The sequence below is a fragment of the Benincasa hispida genome, chromosome 3, assembly GCF_009727055.1.
Source record: "Benincasa hispida cultivar B227 chromosome 3, ASM972705v1, whole genome shotgun sequence".
Lineage (NCBI taxonomy): Eukaryota > Viridiplantae > Streptophyta > Magnoliopsida > Cucurbitales > Cucurbitaceae > Benincasa > Benincasa hispida.
Window position 1 is genome coordinate 39,885,913 of NC_052351.1, and position 21,959 is coordinate 39,907,871.

The 21,959-nt window shown below is 34.4% G+C and overlaps 2 protein-coding genes across 2 annotated transcripts; both read left to right on the forward strand.

Moving 5' to 3' along the window:
* The first annotated feature begins 7,686 nt into the window (after positions 1–7,686).
* On the forward strand, positions 7,687–10,811 carry LOC120072639 (L-ascorbate oxidase homolog). The gene is made up of 9 exons (XM_039025058.1): positions 7,687–7,871; positions 7,961–8,109; positions 8,208–8,317; positions 8,529–8,799; positions 9,014–9,110; positions 9,213–9,558; positions 9,643–10,008; positions 10,090–10,168; positions 10,405–10,811. Exons 2-9 carry the CDS (start codon positions 7,966–7,968, stop codon positions 10,603–10,605), a joined length of 1,614 nt encoding a protein of 537 aa, XP_038880986.1. The 5' UTR covers positions 7,687–7,871; positions 7,961–7,965; the 3' UTR covers positions 10,606–10,811.
* A 1,438-nt stretch (positions 10,812–12,249) lies between these two features.
* On the forward strand, positions 12,250–13,170 carry LOC120074649. The gene has a single exon (XM_039027838.1). It carries the CDS (start codon positions 12,486–12,488, stop codon positions 12,990–12,992), a length of 507 nt encoding a protein of 168 aa, XP_038883766.1. The 5' UTR covers positions 12,250–12,485; the 3' UTR covers positions 12,993–13,170.
* The last annotated feature ends 8,789 nt before the right edge of the window (positions 13,171–21,959 follow it).

The window sequence follows — 21,959 nt, forward strand, 5'->3', positions numbered from 1 at the left end:
TTAAAGGTTGAAAACCAAAAGAGAGCATAAGTAGAAACTCATAGATAAAAGTATAAAATTTGAAACATAGAGACTAAATGAAAATAAATTCAAAACTCAGTAATAAAGTCGAAATATTTTGAAACTCAATTACAAAAAAAAAAAAAAAAAAAATAAACTCAGAATTTACTGTAAAAATATAACCTTTTGAAATGGAAAGACCAAATAAAAACAAACATGAAACCTACTACATAAGGACCAAAAATCCATTTTTAGTTCAGAAACATTTTGGTTTGAATGTTTATTGGAAAACAAAAGAAAAGAAAAGAAAAGAAAATGAAATAAAAAAAAACAAGAAAGGAGCATGAAAAGAAAATAATTTTACCATATAGGCGGTATGCGGAAAAGAAGATGGAGGAGAAGCTATGTTTCCATTCCGTGGGAAGGTGCCGAGGCTGTGAGCCATCACGCCGGAAAATTGTTGTAGCAGCACCGTACCCATAAATTAAAGCCCCGTTGGGTGTGTGGAGGAGTTGAGGAGAGTGGTTGATTCCACACTAACCATATTGATGCAGTGGAAGGCTGATTAGGGGGTGTTCGACAAACTAGATTTAGAACCCATGTGCATGGATCGAGAGTCTAGAGAACCCCTCGGCGACCCACGAGAAAGGCGAAAAATTATACTTGGATGCCAGTCCTGATACCCCGCCCATATGATATGAACAGCCCTAAGCTAACCCAATAGGAAAAAAAAGAGTTTCTTCTGAAGCGTAGACGCTGCTGAACTTTCAAACTTTTGTGTGCGTGGTACTGCTGGATATTCATCACCACCTAATTATTGCCACTTTTTTGAGGGGAGAGAGATAATAAAATGACATATAGAAGGGTATTGTTTTCCCATATTCAACCACACTCAAACTCATCTATATAAATATCTAAGCCTAAAGTACACGTTTACTTTAAATTTTATATCAACTTACTTTCCTATATATATTATGCAAAATTCTCTATACTTTTATTTCTATAATATTTCTAGACTTAATGCTCTCTAACATAAGCTTTCTAAACTTTCATTAATACTTCTCAACACAAACTTTCTTAAACTTTCATTAATACCTTCAAGAAAAGTTAAAAAGTACTCATGCTATTTGTTTTTGTTTTATTTCAAAACTAGCAATCAACTTTCAAAAGTTTCATTAATATAATATCCTTGAATTTTTAAAAAAATTAAAAATACTCTTAATGTTTGTATATTGACAAAAACTATCAATACCTTCTCTAAAATATACTTTTAAATTTTTAAAATTTGCACTGATATCACTAAATCAAGTCTGAATGAGAGACGCATTCGCAACCAAAAGCAACTCTGCATGTGTTAAACCTCGTTGACCGTGTTTTAATTTTCAAATTTTGTCTTTTTGTACCTTGGAGCTCCCATTAAATTTTACTCGTTTTTCCCTTAGTTCATTCACCTTCTTCCTCCATTTTCTCCCTAACATCCGAGAACCATTTTCTACTTCCATCTCCTTCATATTTTCTCCTCAAACAGCCATACTTTTAACATCTTTTTCATATTCCTCCCCAAATTTGATAGTCATCTTAATTTCTACCATCCTCCTCACCTATTCATTAGTCTTGCTATTTAATAAAAAAAATTAAGTTTCTCATAATCTTGTACTAATTTTTTTTATTATTATTTTGTTTACAGTGGATATTATTTCGGAGAAAAATTCTACAACCGATCATTTAAAGATTTTTTTTTGATAAGATGCAACATTTTATTTTAGTAAGTTGATATATTTTTATTATTTAACAGAAAATTAAGTTTCACATAATTTTGTATTGATTTCTTATTCATAGTGGGTTAATTTTTTTGTATTGATTCTCATTTTTTTTTTATAGTGAGTTAATTTCATAGTTTCTGATATATATATAATCACGAAAGAGTGGTTAAAATTTGATTTCAAAATGCAATATTGTATGTTTAGTCTACAAAACTTTTGTGTTTGTGTCTAATAATTTTTTAACTTATATAATATTATAGTAAGATTACCTTATATAATATTTTAGTAAGTATTAAAAAATTTAATTTTGTGTTTGTTTAACTTCAAAATATAATATTTTGTATTATAGGCACTCTTATGTTACATTAAGTTGTATTATTCATCATAATATTGTATATTTTATGAGGATTAAGAAACGAAGATGTATGTCTATATAAGAGAACATTTATCATTCATTCCAAAATGAGGATGCATGTCTATATGAGAAAATTTTATGATGCATGTCTAAATGAGAAAATTTTATGATGCATGAAACATGATTCGTTTAAAAAGCAATTTTAGTTTATAATGATATTTTTCTTTTAGTAAGTTGATATATTTTTGTTATTTAATAGAAAATTAAGTTTCTCATAATTTTGTATTGATATATTTTTTTTATAGTGGGTTAGTTTTTTTTTTTTTTTTTTTTTGTATTAATTCCCATAATTTTTTTTATAATGGAGTAATTTCATAGTTTCTCATATATATATTACGAAAGAGTGGTTAAAATTTGGTTTCAAAATGCAATATTGCATGTTTAGTCCATAAAACTTTTATGTTTGTGTCTAATAATCTCTTAACTTATATAATATTTTAGTAAGATTATCTTATATAATATTTTAGTAAGTCTTTAAAATTTTAATTTTGTGTATGTTTAACCTCAAAATATAATATTTTGTGTTATAGACACTCTTACATTAGATTAAGTTGTATTATTCATCATAATATTATAAATTTTATGATGATTAAAAAACGAAGATGCACGTCTATATAAGAGAATATTTATCATTGATTTTCAAAATGAGGATGCACATCTATAAAAGAAAAATTTATGATGCATGAAACATGATTCATTTAAAAAGTAATTTTAGTTTATAATGATATTTATCATTGATTTCCAAAACTTAAATAAATCTTCATTCCATAAAGATTTTATATCTAGTTTATAATGATATATTAAGCATAGAGATATTAAATTTGGACATTAATATGTACTTACATAGTCTATGATAAATATCAGATTGCATTGGCCAAGCTACAATGGACAAGCTACAATGGACGTTGTGGGGTTTCTATGTTATATGCATGAAAACATTGTTAATGGGCCAAACAACATAGAATATGATAGGCAACCATTTTTTCGTATAAACATGCATCGTAAAGTTGACTTCAACACATTAATCGATGGATTATGTGATGCAGTATCCATAAATAGAGATGATGAGGTGGAGGTAATATTTAGATATGGTAGTCATGTAGTAGGATCTACTTATTACAAAGTGAAGCTGATGTACGGTTCATGATGAACAACGCTCCATACCCTCCAAATATAGTTGAAATGTATATATCCCAACCCAATATCCCAAGTCCAACCTCAACGAAAGAAATTGAAACTACTATTGAGTTGGAAAGTCATAATGTAGAGGATGAGCATTATGATCCAACTATTGCCACAAACGACGAAGAAGTTGAAACAGACGATGATGGTATCGATCTAGATCAACTATTTGGTAAATTTTATAGTGTTCATGAAGTCCCTGAAACTTTTATTGAGATAGACCTGAACGACATGAACACTGTACCCGATTCGACAATGGAGGGAGACAATAATATAGGGTATGATTCCTTGCTTAAGGAGACGATATTCAATTCAAAATTGGATTTAAAAAATGCAGTGAAGAGCTATTGAATCATTCAACATCAAAATTTTGAAGTCATTGAGTCAAAGAAAACAGTATGAGATGTTAGGTGTAAAAGATTTGGCAACGGTTGCACTTGGAGACTTCATATTGCCTGTCATAAAAGACACGACAAATTTGAAATTGAAGGGATGAAAACCCTAAGGCACAACGGAAGCCAAAACACAAAACCATTTCGTTCTTTTTTAATTGGCATTTAAAATCAAAACAATTTTTGCATTGGTATAAAAGGTAAGCATGCTATTCCAAAAAGACTAATTATACATGGAAAAAAAACCCTACCTTGCAAATCTTTTGACAATTCCGTAGAATTTCTCTGTTGAATTGGAATTAGGTACCACCACTTGAAAACCTCCCTGTTATTGCGGGGAATTGAGGTTATAAAGAATTATGGGATTTTTTCATTTGAGATTTTTTGGGATTTGGGAATATCACAAAACAATTTTCTTTCTTTTCTTACATAGAGCTTGAGAGCCTTCTTTTCCTTTGCAAAAACAAAGCCTTTTTGTTAGGGAGAGAGGGATGGTGAGAGAGGGAGAGAAAAACGTAGGATTGATCCCACGTTTTCTAGTAATTTCCTTAAAATTGTAGTTAATTTTTTTGATTTAAATTAAATAAAATTTAATTAAATGGTCATTTAAATCATATTTAAATGATTTCCTCTCACATAACCTATAGTTTTAATGTGCATCTAATGTACATTAAATTTAACTTATAGTTTTGATTTAATGAATTTAATTAAATTCAAAACTAAATTAAATTAAACAATTAATAAATTCTTCAATTTATTAATCATCTAATTAAATATCACATATTTAATTTAATTTCCCATTTGAATCATATTAAAAAATATTTTTCTCATTTAATTTATAATTTTCAATAAGAATCTTATTCATATTAAATTAATATTTGAATGTCTTTCAAATATTTCGTTCTCTCATTTATTAATTTTGAATCATATCCAAAATTAAACTTTATATTAAAATGAATCAACATACATTAAAAAGTTCTCAATTCTGAATTTGAAAATTTAAGGACAAATTACCTCAATACCCTTTACTCAATACCCTTTACAAGCTAGGAATGGGACCTAATGGACATGCAAATGGGTACACCCCACTAAAAACCTATAGTTGCACTCTTCTAACTATAGATATGTTTATGTGTCCACAGATATAGACCAACAACAGCAAGTTAGTCATTCACGAGTGTTCGTAACACCAGCAACAACCTGTTTATGATCCAACCATTAAACAAATACTCTAACTTACTTTTTCAAGTTTAAGATTAAATTTACCAAATATTATTTTACTTCTCTTCCCAACTGATTTTTTTTAAAAAAATACCACTACTAACAATTATTTTAAAAGCTACAATAATTTCAAATAGAGTCTAAGTCTATTTTTGGGTTAATTGGATTTGAGCCCAAATATTAATATCAAATTGGATCAAATTATTTTATTTGATGGAACAATCACGATGAAAACATGTGGCATCCATTTGGAATTTGCCAACGTATATATTTTAGTTTAGGACATGTGTTAATTTTTAGTTAGTCCCAGATTGAGTTATATAAAATTTCATATGATGCTGTGACTAATAATTGTCCAAAATTTCTCACCAAAAATGCAATAGAATACGAAGCAACCATGATTGAGGTAAAGGAGAATATGAATGCATGGTCGGATTCTTGGTAATTAAAAAAAAGGTTTGATTATGGAATCCAAAGGTTTAAATATAGTTAGGGATGGGCGGCATTGAGTGGCGGTGCGTCGTTTGATTGGAGGAGACAAACAGCCAAAGCGGCAAACCAAACCGTGTGGGGAACCATTTTATTATTTACATTACCTACCAAACCACTGCCTCTCCGACATCTCACATGTCTCTCATTTATAAAATTAACGTTTCTTCTTTTCAATATTCAATGAACACTTCATTTAGGGTATATATTTTATAAATTGTTTCTTATTTGTATATATATTCTTTTAAAATAACATCCTTTTAATCATTTCTAATTCATGTATACATACCAAATAAGATACTATGTATTAAGATAGACTCATCTAGTCCAATGCTATGGTTACTTCTTTTGAAATTTTAGTTTAAAATCAAATTTCTAGAAAAATAATATTTCAGTTTCGAATCTTCATACTTCTATTAGTTGTACTTAAATAATAACAAATAATTTTAATTAAAAGAAGACTTATTTGATAGATTTTTTTTTTTTTTATTTAACAAAATTTATTTGATACAAAGTTTAAAGTTTATGAACTTATTACACATTTTTAAAGGGGTTTTCAAAAATAGAAAAAATAAGGAAACTATTTACACAAAATAGCAAAATTAAATTTTTATTTTTGATAGAGATTGATAGAGGTTGGTAGAAGTATATTAGTGATAGAAACTGATAGAAGTCTTATCATTGATACTATCCGTCATAGAAACTAATACAAGTCTATCACTGATAAACATTGATAGGAGTCTATCAGTATCTATTAATATAGAAACTGATAGAAATCTATTATTGATACTATAATGATAGAAATTGATACGAGCTAAACGTCTATCAGTATTTTTTTTGATTATTTTTATAAATAATTTGACATTTTTTATATTTATGAAAAATTTTCTTTTTTTAATTTCTCGAACCAAATAAACAGCAGTCTTTAATTTTACTTTCTAACTTTGTTATTTAACAATTTTATTTTAGTAGAATATTAGAGTTGTAAGGTAAATCATTCTCATGGAAAAAAGTTGCAAAGGAAAGTCATTCTCCAGACATCTTGCATCACTGTCCATTGTGATCCATTCTTGTGGAAAAGAGAATCAAAATCATCAGGGACAAGGACAACCAAAAACAAAGACTCTAATTTTTATGATTATTATTATTATTTTTAATCTTTAGAGAAAAAAGAAAGAGAGGGTCAAAAAAGGAAAAAAAAGGAAGATTAAAGCCATAACTAACAGCGTAATCAGGGGGAGTTTTGTTTATTAAAAAAGAAAAAAGAAAAAAAAAAGAGAAATAATTAATCTAACTATTAACACTCATTCATTGCGATTGAGGTCGCTTCCAGTTGAAGCAATTTGGCTTCTCAATTATGAGAAAACGCGTCAATAACACCGAATACTCCATAAAGTTACGACCTTTACCATATATCTCTACTGCCCTGCCTTTTCTACATTTCAAATTTTAATTCATTAGCATTTTTTAAATTATAACTCAATTTGGGTTTAACAATTTAATTTAATATTATTACATTTCAATACAATATATCTAAGGGACGTTTGGTTTAAGATTCTATAGATATTTGAAAATAAAGATGTCTGAAAATAAAAAATAACTGTGTTTTGTATTTAATTTATGAAAGTAAACTTGAAAATCTTTTATAATTGTAATAGATCAATATATTAATCAATAAACAATATTTAATTATAGATATTTAAAAAATGAGTATTTATAATTAAAAATTAACTAATTAATATATTTAATGAATGTCATACTAATTATAATCTAATACCTAATTATTTTTATTAATTAATTAATTTTTTTTGTAGAATTAAATTTATCTAATCTTAATTTACTAATTAAATATATTTAAGATATTGTTAGTTAATAAATTATTAATTTATATAAAAAAAAGTAATTGTATTTCGTTAATAAATTTTATTATAACATAAGTTAAATAAATATTTTAATAGATTATTATTGATTCGTTAAAATAAGTATTTATATTATTTTTATTAAATTAATATTAATTACTTAACTAATTAATTAGATTTAAAGTAAAATTATATATAAAATAAAAACAGATGGAAAAAGGAAAAAAAAGATCTACCGTTTTAAAAGTGAATAGAAAATTCTCAACGGAAAATAAAAAGTGAAACAAATATGAAATTTAGATGTATGTACCAATTTGTATACAAAAACCCTCCCACCAAAACTAACCCCTAAGAAAAGATTAGTGCAGGTAAAGAACTTTGTTCTCTTCCCGCTCTGTCTCTATTTAATCCCTTTATCCACTCCAGTTGTATTCAATCAACCTTCTAGCTGTTACCCACTGACCCTAATAAAAGGGTTTTCAAATTGCCATAAAAATAAGACTCTCTTCAATACTTCAATCTCTATCTCCTCTGCATTCTCTCAATCAAGGTATTTTTTTGTTTCTTTGAACAATGTCTTCTTCTTAAATTTTCCCACACTCTGTCTGTGGGGGTTTCTGATGTAGTGCCATTTTGCAGTATCCATGGAGAAACAGGGTTTGCTTAGACTGATTTTTGGAGCTTTGGCTTTGCTGAGTGTTTCATTAGTGAATGCTGAAAACCCATATAGGTTTTACACTTGGACTGTAACATATGGGACCATTTCTCCTCTGGGTGTTCCTCAACAGGTTGGTTTTCTGCTTTTCATGTTTTAGATCTTGTTTTTAGTGATTATTATTGGTGGTTACTGTTTGTTTAAATGGTTTATCTGTTTGATTCGTTTAAGGTAATCCTCATCAATGGTCAGTTTCCTGGCCCTAAACTGGAAGTAGTGACCAATGACAATATCATCCTTAATCTTTTCAACAAGCTAGATGAGCCTTTGTTACTTACATGGTGAGTTTCTGAATTTCATTCCTTCTCTAGCATTGTAGTTTGAAGTTCATATTTTCATTCAGATCATGTTGTTTCCTGAGTACATTGGCAAACTATATGGACTTATATGAGCACTTGCTTTGTGGCTTTTGGTTTTTCAAGTGTAGTTGTGAGTGTTTGGTAGTGCTTTCAAGTTTGGTCTTATTTTCTGTAATGTTTGTTCTATCTCAAGGAATGGGATTAAGCAAAGGAAGAACTCATGGCAAGATGGAGTGCTTGGGACCAATTGTCCAATTCCTCCAAACTCCAATTATACTTATTCCTTCCAAACCAAAGATCAGATCGGATCTTTTGCATACTTCCCTTCAACTCAATTTCACAAAGCTGCTGGTGGATTTGGTGCCCTGAATGTCTACCAGAGACCAAGAATTCCGATTCCCTATCCTATTCAAGATGGAGATTTTACTCTACTTATTGGTGATTGGTACAAGACCAGTCACAAGGTAATTCAAATTCTTCCATTCTCTGCAAGTTTCATTTAATGAAACCAAGATTATGTTACTGATATATTGCCTGTTTAGAGACTGGATTTTAAACGTGCCTTCGGATTAGATTATAAATTCTAGGACACAAGATCTAAATATGGAAATGACAGAGTTCTTTTTATGGTTGATGCTTATATTTAGTGATGTTAATGTCGGTTTCTTTACTTTTCAGTCCCTGCAAGAATCTCTAGATGCAGGAAGATCTCTTCCCTTGCCTGATGGTGTCCTTATTAATGGACAAACTCATAGTACTTTCACTGGCGATCAAGGTTACTTTCAAATCATATTATTTCATTCCTGAAGTTTTACACATTCCCTTTTTCATTAAAGTTCCCAAAGCAGCCTAACACTGATTCTTCCATATCTTTCAGGTAAAACTTACATGTTCAGGATCTCAAATGTGGGTTTGTCAACATCTCTTAACTTCAGGATTCAGGGACATAAAATGAAGTTAGTTGAGGTTGAAGGATCTCATACCCTCCAGAACTTATACGACTCCCTTGATGTCCATGTCGGTCAATCTTTATCGGTTCTAGTTACCTTAGACCAGGTCCCAAAGGACTACTACATCGTTGCATCGACACGCTTCACTAAAATTGTACACACAGCAACTGCAGTTTTGCACTACTCAAATTCCAACTCACCTGTTTCTGGACCTGTGCCTGCTGGCCCTACCATCGAAGTAGATTGGTCTGTTAAGCAAGCCAGAACTTTCAGGTATGTAGAAAAGATGTAGCAGAACCGATTTCTTTTTATTCCCATTGACAAGGAGGCTAATATTTTTCCATTGATCTCTTGAAGGTGGAACCTAACAGCAAATGCAGCTAGGCCTAATCCTCAGGGCTCTTTCCATTATGGGAAGATTATCCCGACAAAGACGATTGTTTTGGCGACATCTGCTGCTTTAATTAATGGGAAACAGCGATATGCCATCAACAGGGTCTCATATGTTAATTCTGATACCCCTCTAAAGCTTGCTGATCACTTCAACATCCCTGGTGTTTTCTCTGTAGATTCCCTCCAGAGCCTTCCTTCTGATGGCCCTGCCTTCATTGCTACCTCTGTATTACCAACAGCTCTCCACGATTTCGTCGAAATTGTTTTCCAAAACAATGAGAATACCGTGCAGTCCTTCCACCTTGATGGTTATGATTTCTGGGTGGTTGGGTAAGTCTAATGTTCTGTTCTCTGCTGCTACCATGTTTCATGTCCAAATCTTGACATTTTTCCTTCGTGGCAATATGATAGGTATGGCTATGGACAATGGAGTCAAGACAGCAGAAACTCCTACAATTTAGTAGATGCTCTTACCAGACACACTGCGCAGGTAAACTAACTCCTGAGGTCGTTGTTTCCATACAATATCGAGTGACATTGTCAATACCATTATGCAGTACAAATAATCTAAGAAAAAAACATCCATTCTATGATTTCAATATACATTTGCTTTGACACATTTCAAGCTATCTCGTTCTTTTTCAATAGATGTCCTTAGAATCTACTAAGTTCTCCCCCACATGGCACCAGTCCTGAGCTTCTTATATGGCCTTGTTGGTGTTGCAGGTGTATCCTAATTCATGGACAACCATATTGGTGTCATTAGACAACCAAGGGATGTGGAATTTGAGGTCTGCAATCTGGGAAAGACAGTATCTTGGCCAACAATTCTATCTCAGAGTCTGGACTCAAACTCAGAGTCTTGCCAATGAATATAACATCCCTTCAAATGCCTTGTTATGCGGCAAGGCCGTGGGACGACATTGATGAATCATACATCGGCAATCTACTTCTTAGTCATGAGAGTTTGACTACATAACATTGGAGAGAAGAGATAAGATAGGGGAAATAGAGTGGACCAAACAATGCAAAATTTTATAGTCATACCTTATTCTTTCAATGGCTTGGAAAATTCTACATGTATTGTTATTTGAAGTGCCATATTCAAGTGATGCTTCTAAATTGTTCATTTACATATAGATTGACAGTGAATGAAGTAGGAAGTAGAAATTGGTACAAGTGATGCAGTTAAATTGGCTCCAAAGAAACCTATACTTAGGTAAGAATTGTTGGAGATGCAAATGAAATATTGCATAAGCAAGGAATGGGAGAAGATTCATAATACAAACTTAAAAAGGCTTGTTTTTTTAGTAAGATTTTCATTTTCTGCGTTACATTAAAAAAAAATTAATGTTGACATAGAATAATCGATCGCCCTCTAATTGTTGACAACTCTAGACTTGAATAGTGTATTAATTTGTATAATTTTCTATTCTATTAAAAAAAAAAAAAAGAATTCTGAATCACATTGTTGGAATTTGGAAAGAGGTAGCCATGTTTAGAATATTCATATGGGCTAGGTTCCAAATGGATTTAGATGCCAAATTTGTTGGGTATCTTATGGGCCCAAGCCCTCATAGTTTTGTAATATTATTGTAACCAATAATTTCCTTTACCCAACCCAACTTTTTCTATAGTTTTTATTTGCAATCCATATACACAAGTGGTTTCCTAACAATATGATGGCAATGGTGATCTGTTGAGGTTTTTTTTATTTGGAGAATATGTTAGGAGTGGACGAATAGTTTTAAGTCAATTATGTTCATGTTGGCTCAAAAAGACCATCTTAATTAAGGTAAAATCTTAATACGGTCAAATCAAATAATATAAATATAATAACTCAAAAGTAATAATAAACAAACTATCCATGGAAATCTAACTATCCGTTCACATATGGAGTTTTTTTTTTTTCTTTTTGTTGCCCATCAATTTAAGATTATTTAAGATTGTAAGATTTACTATGTGTGAAGACTTCTAGAATTGGACCATTGGTATATGCCTCTAATTAATGGTGTGATGCAAGTAGGTAGTTATTGATTTCGTTTTCATGGACAATATCTTTTATTAAAATAGTAAATTTGAAAAGTAGATAATTGGTTCAGATTATAAATAACGTTCTTTTATCCTTGGATTCAATAATGTATTAAGAGTGTCCAGAACTAATATTGTCCACTATATATTTAGTCAAGGTAATTTTGAGGTTGCTAGGTGTTAAAAATAGAATGGATTATATTTAGTTTCTTGTTGCTAGTGTTTAGGGTTGCTATTCTTTGTGTTAATTTTGTGCTATTTGTTTTGGGTGGTTAGTTTGTTATTTATGGTGTATTTTGAGTCTATATAAGTTCTAATTGCAATGAAATTCAAGAACTGGAGTTTTATATCACTTCCTCTCCTTTATTAGTTCTCTCCATTCTTTTCTATTAGTGGTATCAGAGCCCGGTTGTGACATCTTTTTTCTTAGTCATTAAACCAACTCTCATTCCTTTTTCTTCTACAATAGCTAGCAAGCATAGACAATGGCCTCAGACAACTATGTGCAACCAACAATTCCCCACTTTGATGGTCAGTATGATCATTGGAGCATGTTGATGGAGAATTTCTTACGGTCCAAAGAGTACTGGACCATTGTTGAAGTAGGAGTGAATGAACCTGCTGCTGGAGTTGTTTTGTCAAAAGTTGACTAAAAGAAGCTAGAGGAACGAAAATTGAAGGATCTCAAGGCAAAGAATTATTTATTCCAAGCCACTGATCGTGCCATCTTGGAGACTATTTTGTAAAAGGATACATGCAAGCAAATTTGGGACTCCATGAAGAAAAAGTATCAAAGCACAACGAGGGTGAAAAGACAGCAGCTCCAAGCTCTTCGCAAAGAGTTTGAGATTCTTAAAATGAAGCATGGTGAGTCCGTGGATGGGTATTTCTCACGGACCTTGGCTATAGCAAACAAGATGCGTATCCATGGAGAGAAGATTGAAGATGTAGCTTTGGTTGACAAGATTCTTCGGTCGATGGATTCTAAATTTGCATATGTAGTTTATTCAATTGAGGAATCAAAAGATATTGATACATTATCAATTAATGAATTACAAAGTTCTTTACTTGTGCATGAGCAGAGAATGACGTCAAATACAGGTCCAACCAAAGAACAAGCTCTGAAAACTTCAACTCATGGTGAAAACTCTGCAGGGAGAGGATCAAATAGAGGACGTGCTCGAGGTCGTGGAAGGTGGCAAGGAAGAGGACGAGGTGGTGGACATGATCTACACAAGCAAACATCCAACAACAACTCGAGACTTGATAAGTCCAACATTTAATGTTATCGTTGCCATAAGTTTAATCATTACAAGTCTGAATGCACAACCAACTTCAACCATGAAAAAGGAGAGAAATCCAATTTTATAGAGGAAAAGGAGCAAGAAACTCTATTGATGACGTGCCACCACAACGAGGAGCTTGGAACTAACATATGGTATATAGACACTGGTTGCATTAATCATATATGTAGTAATAAGTCTCTCTTTTCTCATTTGGATGAAAGTTATCATTCTACCGTGACGTTTGTTGATAATTCTAAAGTAAATGTTGTGGGTAAAGAAAATATTCAAATTAAGACCAAAAAAGGCAATGTTGAAACCATATCAAATTTGTTTTATATTCCTGATTTGAGAAGCAATTTACTGAGTGTTGGACAACTACAAGAGAAGGGTTATGTCACAACTATCAAAGAAGGCGTCTGTGAGATATATGATCCAAGAAGAGGATTGATAGCTCGTGTTGAAATGGCCTCGAACAGGTTGTTCCCACTCAAACTAGAAGGTTTGGAGTTATGTTTCAAGACTAATGTAGATCAAGACCCCACATGGCTTTGGCATTTGCGATATGCCCACTTGAATTTTTAATGTTTGCAAGTCCTTTCTCAAAAGCAAATGGTGGTTGGCCTTCCCCAAATTTTTCCTCCCACAAAAGTATGTGAAGATTGTATTGTTGACAAACAACATCGTGAGAGCTTTCCAAAAGGCAAAGCATGGAGAGTATGTAAATCCCTGGAGTTGATTCATTCTGACATATGTGGCCCATTAAACCCAGTATCAAATAGGAAGAAAAAATATTTTATTTCTTTCATTGACGATTTTTCCAGAAAAACTTGGGTTTATTTCTTGCAGGAAAAGTCTGAAGCATTCTCAATTTTCAAGAGCTTAAAGTGGTTGTTGAAAATGAAATTGGGAGAAAAATCAAAACCCTTTGAACGGATCGTGGAGGAGAATACATGTCACAAGAATTTGTAAATTTTTTTGCTCAGCATGGAATTCGACACCAGTTGACAGCAGCCTACACATCTCAACAAAATGGTGTTTCTGAAAGAAAAAACCGTACTATCCTCAATATGATTCGAAGTATGATTGCAAATGAGAGAGTTCCAAAGAAATTTTGGCCAAAAGCAGTAAATTGGGGTGTTCATGTTTTGAATCGAAGTCCGACTTTTTCGGTGAAAAACATGACTCCTCAAGAAGCTTAGGATGGGCGTAATGTTGGGATTGGTGTCCTAATTCTCCCAGAGTCTCGTTGTTTTGTAAAGATGCACATTATTAAATGAATAAAATAAGTGTTATTTATTTTTGGCATTTACTCATATCCAATAAACAAACCTCCTTGGTTATCTTATGTGAACTTAAGCATGTATATGTGATATACAAGTGGATCATGTTTTAAATGATAACCTAAATCGGTCTGTAATATAAGGATTAAGGTAGGATACTTGATCCTGGTGAAACTATGGATATGACTCACTTTATAGAGGTTTGCAAGTATTGTAAACTACTACAGATGGTAGATCCTGACCATTCGTGTGGAGACGTGGAGCAGAGTTGTCTTATACCTGGACCACAAGATGACTAGATTCTATATATAACGCCGTTGATACTAGAGACTTGCATCTCACCTAAACGACCATAGGTGATATGACCTCAATCCTGAGTGTTTTGTGAACTCCTGCCTTTGAAGGTGGTCCTTTGATTAGTATGGGTGAGAGTAGCCAGATTGCCAAACTCAACATGCCTACCTTTTTGGGGACTTATCTGATCTGGGAGCTGGGAACTCAATCTACAATATGAAATTCACTCCTTTCCCAAAGCGGGATAAGTAAAGAGATTGCTCCCTTAAGTGTTGATTCCGGAGCTTGAACATAGTGTCCACAACTTCTCTTTGGAAGAGAAGATTCAGCCATAGTAGGACTATGATTTATGTTCATTAGAGGGATCAGTGGTACTTAAGGAAATAGATGTAACTATAGGGGCATAATAGTTATTGGCCCAGCTGTACTTACGAACGATCTGTGAAGGGTTGTCCCACTGCTCATTGGTTAAGATGGACACATAATATATCTGTAGTGAGGAGAGTTCAGTCGTCGGTCTTTAGTAGAGTGGCTAGTAGTTAACGAATGGTGGATCTCGTGAGTAAAGAGTTTAGTCAGTTATTCACGTACCGTTGGAGCTTCGAATCTATAGGTCCATGAGGTCCCCTTGGTAGCTTAGATTCATGTTGAAGGATCAAGTTTTTGGTGTTGATTTGAAATGTTCAAATTGACAAAAGGTATTTTGATTAAATATGATATAATCGGTATGATGTATAATATACATCTAGTGGAGGATTGATGTAAATGAGATTTGCATTAAGTACCATGGAATAGAAAAAGAACTATGGTTTATATGTTTCATGAGATGAAATATTAAAACTATAGATTATAAATATAGTATGATAAGTTGGTTATCATTTATATTAGATAATTAATACTTTTTCTTTTAAATAACCAAAAGAAGTGGGTGGTTATTGATCATGGTAACCGTGAGTTTAAAAGGAAATCAGTTTCCTATTTTGAGAAGAGGTTTTTTTACAAAAGATTGAAAAAGAATTTGAGTTCTCTCTTCGGTGAAAAGAAACTCACGGAAGTCGTCAAGTAAATACAGATTTACTAAACGATGGCTGGGCGAGCTAAACGATCGTGTAGGTGCTAGCTAAACGATCGTGCAGTGTTTACTAAACGATCGCATAGCTTTGCTAGACGATCGCTGGCCCAGGGTAAACGATCGTGTAGAATCGACCGAGCTAAATGATAGAGCTAAACGATTGCATAGTTTTTGCTAGATGATCGCATAGCTTTATCAAAACGATTGAGCATCGATCTATACGATAGGTCTTCGACTTCTCCCACTTGCCCAGTCGTGTACGCGATCGTAGTTTCCTTCGTTCGTCTGCCTCACACCAATTCTGAACAGAGCCTACCCTCTGGATTCTCACACCAAGAATATCAAGGTCACCTTGTTGGTGGTGTCAAAGTCAACTCGACACTGTCGAGGTTTTCTGGAGGTCGTTTGTGGTGCTACGGAGGCCATTCGTTGTTGCGGAGGAGTTCGTGACCGAGGAGATTGTGGAGGATGAGCGTGAAATGTTCGTGCGGTGTGCAGTCTTGTAGATCGAGTGCTCGTGGTTGTTGTTGCTCGATTAGAGTGGCATCAAAGCGTGGAGACGCTTCTGCCGTTGTTAGTACAGTTTTTCCCTCTGTACATTTGTTGCTCATGCTGTAATTTCTCTGTATATTTACATAACCGTTTGTATTGAAGTCGACTGTAAATGATTTGTTGATTCATGATTGTAATTTGGAATAGTCTTGCTTCCGCTGCTTACAAAAATCATCGATTCTGATTTCCTTCAATTGGTATCAGAGCCAGGTTCTCTGATATTCCAAATTACAGATCTGAATCGAATGGTTTTTATAGTCGCGGTGGGTTTCTGCATTTGTAGTTAACCGTTTTTTGCATTTGTGGATAAATTGATGAATGTTTCAGGTTTAAATTGCCTTTTTGTTAAAGCTTTCGTTATTACAAAGTGTTAATTGTAAGGGCCCCTGCGTTTTTGGGCGAAATTCACTTTGCAATTGAGTCTATAATTCGAAACGTTCGAGTTCGTCGCGTCGTTTGTGATGAAGCTTCGGCGAATGGCGATGCAGTTCTCAACGAAAAAAAAGATCAAGCGTTGATCAGATCGTGTAGCCTCAGGTAAACGATCGTAGGGATTTTACTAAGTGATCGTTTATTTTTTTTTTCTAGACGATTGGGTAGTATTTTCTAAATGATCGTTTATCTAATGTTAAGCGATGGGGTAAATCGTTTACCATATTGCGTAGCATTTGTTGCACGATCGCGTAGGCGCTGGAGGTAGGCAATCGTAGTGGGAGCATGCAATGCTCATCGTTTAGTAGAAGGCGCGCACTAGACGATCGTGTAGTTAGCAAGCTTCATCTCTTCGTTACTACCTATGCGATCGCACGTATGCGATATGGAGTGGCTAGTTAAGCGATCGCTTAGGTGATGGTGCTTCGCGGCATCGTAGTTGCTTAGACGATCACGGAAGGCAAGCATTTGCGGAGCACGCTAAGCGATCGTGTACTTTAGGCTTCATCACTTTGTAAAGGTACACGATCGTGTAGTAATAACTAAATGATCATTTGTATTTTTGTAGAAGATCGTATAGTAATGCTAAACGATCGTTTAACTCTGGGAGCGCTGGTAAGTGATAGAGCAAAGAGTTTGTTTTATCGTGTAGACGATCGCGGGGTGCTTAGTACACGATGGATAGTTGAAAAAGCGATGCTTTGTCGAGCGGTTCAAGACCCGGTTCGCCTGTTTGAACTGGAGACTCCTTGTCTTTGTAATAGTTAGCTTTCCCTTTTGTGTTTTAAGGCAATTTTACTCGGTTCATCAACTTTTATTGCTTATACATATGATGTATGGTACTTATATGTCAAAGTGTTTGTCATATAGTTAAAAACCCACCTTAGGTTGTGCAATTATTCATGCATCATGTATTATAAATGTTATAATCTTGCATGAAGAAATTACTTGAAAGCATGCGCATACGTCATGAAATATAAGAGTTATATTTTGCATGCAGTGAGCATTATCATGCATCATTATCTTATTATAAATGTTATAGTCTAAGGGTGAATGGAAGCATGTTTTTCTTGTTTCATTGCGATTGTGTATAAGTGTTATATAAAAGAAGTAGCAATGAATGGACAATGCATTGAGCATGACACTTAGGCCGTTTATAAGCGTTATGAATGCCTTGCATGTATTAGCTTCGCATTGTGGTTGTTTCTGTTTATAAGTGTTATAAAGGAAATTAGACCTAAAATCAATAATTCAGAGTTGCATGTGGACTTAGGGTGAACTCAAGTTTTTTAAAAGGGTTTTAAAAATTGGATTGAGATAGACCTAAGTTCAAGTGGTTCTAAAGAGTTTAGTAACCTAGCATAATCTTTTAAAATCGGTTTAATAGGATTAAATTGGTTGGAATAAAAGATTAACATTGTTGTAAACCTATCTATAAAGGACCTTTTGTTTAAGGTGGGTTCTTGCTAGGTTGGGGTTCTTAAGTTGACTGAAACGTAATACCTCTACCGTGGAACCTACCTGGAAAGGTGAATTAGATAGATTTTCAACAAGCATGCGACGATTTGGTCAAAGACTCCATTAAAGAGTTTAATGGATAATGATCAAAAGTTGTTCAACTATCCAAAGTAAAAGTTACTGTTGGGAAACCCTAAAAATCACTTAGTTAAAATCTTTAGCCATGTTTTTCCTAAGTAAACTAAACTCTAGGTTATAAAATACTCAGTGGGAGGAGGAGACGTATCAGATATGTCTATGATTCCACTCACGTTTCTCACTATATATTCACACCGTGAGATTCATGCTTGGCCTCGAGATGTCCCAGGATGCATCTCCCTTCGGATGGTGTTTTCATGAGTCAATATCAAGGTGGACGGAGAGAGTATTTATAGTAAGTGGGTGAAGGGTGTGTGCCAACACGTCCTATGGTCTCTTTCATTGGTTCACACCGTAAGATCATTCTGTACGCCTTCGAGTCGCCTTCGATGCGGCCCCCTTCGGATGGGTTTTGTGCAGTTGGTTAATATCAAGGTGAACTCCAGAAATGGATAGGGTCACTTTAGGTTTTGTCCCAATCGAATTTTTTCCCTTCGGATTGGCCTTTTGGAACGAACCTCTAGTGCTTAAAATGGTGGGTCACACTTACGGGAGATTGTTAAATAAGTTAATGATCTCTTGGCCAAATCAATGTGGCTTTTCGTTATAGGAACAAGAGTTGTTCTGGTATTAATGACTGATTAAGAACTTCTCAATTCAGAGGAGGGATAACTGACCTCTCTTCGGCGGCTTTTGTCCTTAACCTTTGAAGCGTCATTGCGAAACTAGATGTCACACGGGGTTCATGTTAGTTTTGCTAAAACCTTATTCGATGTTGTTTTGTTTTACAACAGGTATTTGCTTAAAACCTAATGTAGGTCAATGTGTTTTTCTTTTCAGCAACTCGTTAGTATTTCCGCCTAAAGCTTTTAAAAATGGCCGATTTATTATAGTGGAAAGAATCGTGTGAAACGAATTTCGTAGTAAACAACCTCCATCCCACTACTTTCCAAAAGAGGAGACAAGACAGTAAATATGATTTATTGGTCTTGGAGACATGTCTGGTAAAGAATGATGATTCTGTTTCGATCCTTGATTTAGGTGCTACCAATCATGTCAATTCCTCTTACCAAGGATTTAGTTCCTGGCAAACGTTGCCACAGAGAGAGATGACTCTTCGAATCGGTAATGGTGAGGTTATTTCAGCTGTTGCTATAGGCAGGCTGAAGTTATTTGTTGACAAGAAATGTTATCTGTTACCGGATAATGTTTTTATAGTTCCTCATATTAATAGGAACTTAATCTCGGTTTCTTGTCTCATTGAACAAGGTTATACCGTCTCCTTTTCTGAGAATAAAGTGTTTATTTTCAAGAATGGAATGAAGACTGGTTATGGTTCAATGGAAAATAACTTATATGTACTAAGGTCGTTAGTCATAAAAGCCTTGTTTAACACTGAAATATTCAGTACGGCAACAACAACTAAAAGACCAAAGGGTTCTCCAAAGGAAAACGCTCATCTTTGGCATCTAAGGTTAGGTCACATCAACCTCAATAAGATTGAGAAGTTGGTGAGGAGTGGACTTCTAAAGAGTTTAGAAGAAAACTCTTTGCCGGTATGTGAATCATGCCTTGAAGGTAAGATGACCAAACGACCTTTTACTAGAAAAGGTTACAGAGCCAAGGAAGCCTTGGAGCTTGTACATTCAGACCTCTGTGGTTCGATGAATGTTAGAGCTCGAGGTGGGTATGAATATTTCATCTCTTTCGTAGATGATTATTCAAGGTTTGGGTATCTCTTCGTAATGCAACGTAGGTCTGAAGCTCTTGACAAGTTCAAGGAGTATAAGGGTGAAGTTGAAGACTTGTTAGGTAAGAAGAAAAAAACACTACGATCTGATCGTGGTGGAGAGTATATGGGCCTTCAGGTCTAGAACTATATGATAGAACATGAGATTGTGTCCCAACTCTCGGCCCCTGGTACACCTCAGTAGAATGGTGTATCAGAAAGAAGAAATAGGACCTTGTTGGATATGGTTCGGTCTATGATGCGTTATGCTCATCTTCCAAACTCGTTTTGGGGTTATGCATTGCAGACTGCATGTTATATCCTGAACAACATTCCCTCAAAAAGTGTTTTTGAAATACCTTTTGAGTTATGGAGAGGCCGTAAAGGTAGTTTATACCACTTCAAGATGTGGGACTGTCCGACACATGTGCTAGTGACTAACCCAAAGAAGTTGGAACCACGTTCGAAGGTTTGCCTCTTTGTAGGCTATCCCAAGGAAACGAGAGGAGGATACTTCTATGATCCAAGTGAGAACAAAGTGTTTGTTTCCACTAATGCTATCTTCTTGGAAGAAGATCACATAAGGGATCATAAGCCACGAAGTAAGCTCATTTTATGTGAGATCTCAAGTGAGACTGAGACTGCTGAGAGTTCAACAAGAGTTGTTGGACAGGCCGACAGATCAACAAGAGTTGTTGATGTCGGGACGTCTAGTCAACCAGCTCAAGAGTTAAGATTTCCTCGACGTAGTGGGAGGGTTTTGAACCCACCAGATCGCTACATGGGTTTGACTAAAGTCCAAAACGTCATTACGAATGATGGGGTCGAGGATCCATTGTCTTTTAAGAAAGAAATGGAGGATGTTGACAAAGATGAATGAGTTAAGGCCATGAACCAAGAAATGGAGTCTATGTACTTCAACAACGTCTGGGAACTTGTTGATCCATCTGATGGGGTAAGATCTATTGGGTGTAAGTGGATCTATAAGCAAAAGAGAGGTGTAGATGAAAAGGTGCAGACCTTTAAGGCTAGGCTCATGGTAAAGGGTTATACCCAAGTTGAAGGAGTTGACTATGAGGAAACTTTCTCGCCTGTTGTCATGCTTAAGTCTATCCGAATTCTCCTGTCCATAGTCACATTTTATGATTATGAAATATGGCAAATGGACGTCAAGACGTCCTTTCTTAATGGTAATCTTGAGAAAACCATCTATATGACTCAACCAGAGGGGTTCGTAGTTCCAGATCAAGACCAAAAAGTTTGCAAGCTTAATAGGTGCATTTATGGGCTAAAACAAGCATCTTGATCTTGGAAAATTAGATTTAACACTGCTGTCAAGTCATTTGGCTTTGATCAGAACGTTGACGAGCCTTGTGTTTACAAGAAGATCATCAACAGCTTAGTAGCTTTCCCGGTATTGTATGTGGATGATATCCTACTCATTGGGAATGATGTAGGATATCTAACTGACATTAAGAGTTGGCTAGCTTCCCAGTTCCAAATGAAAGATTTGAGTGAGGCACAGTATGTTCTTAGGATCTAGATCATTCGTACATTGATCAAATGTTGATCAGGTACAGGATGGAAGATTCCAAGAGGGGTTTGTTACCTTTCAGGCATGGAATCGTTCTGTCTAAGGATCAATGTCCTAAGACACCTCAAGAAGTTGAGAAGATGAGACAGATTCCCTATGCTTTCTTGCTGTAAGAAGCTTGATGTATGCAATGTTGTGTACCAGACCCGACACTTACTATGCAATAGGGATTGTCAGTCAGTATCAGTTCAATCCAGGATTTGATCACTGGACGGCGGTCAAGACGATCCTCAAGTATCTCAGAGAACGAGGACTACATGCTTATGATGGAGATAAGGATCTGATCCTTACAGGATACACAGACCCAAACTTTCAGACTGATTGAGATTCTCGCAAATCGACATCAGGGGTCAGTGTTTACTCTGAATGGAGCGGCTGTGAAGCATCAAGCAAGCGGATGCATCGCGGACTCCAC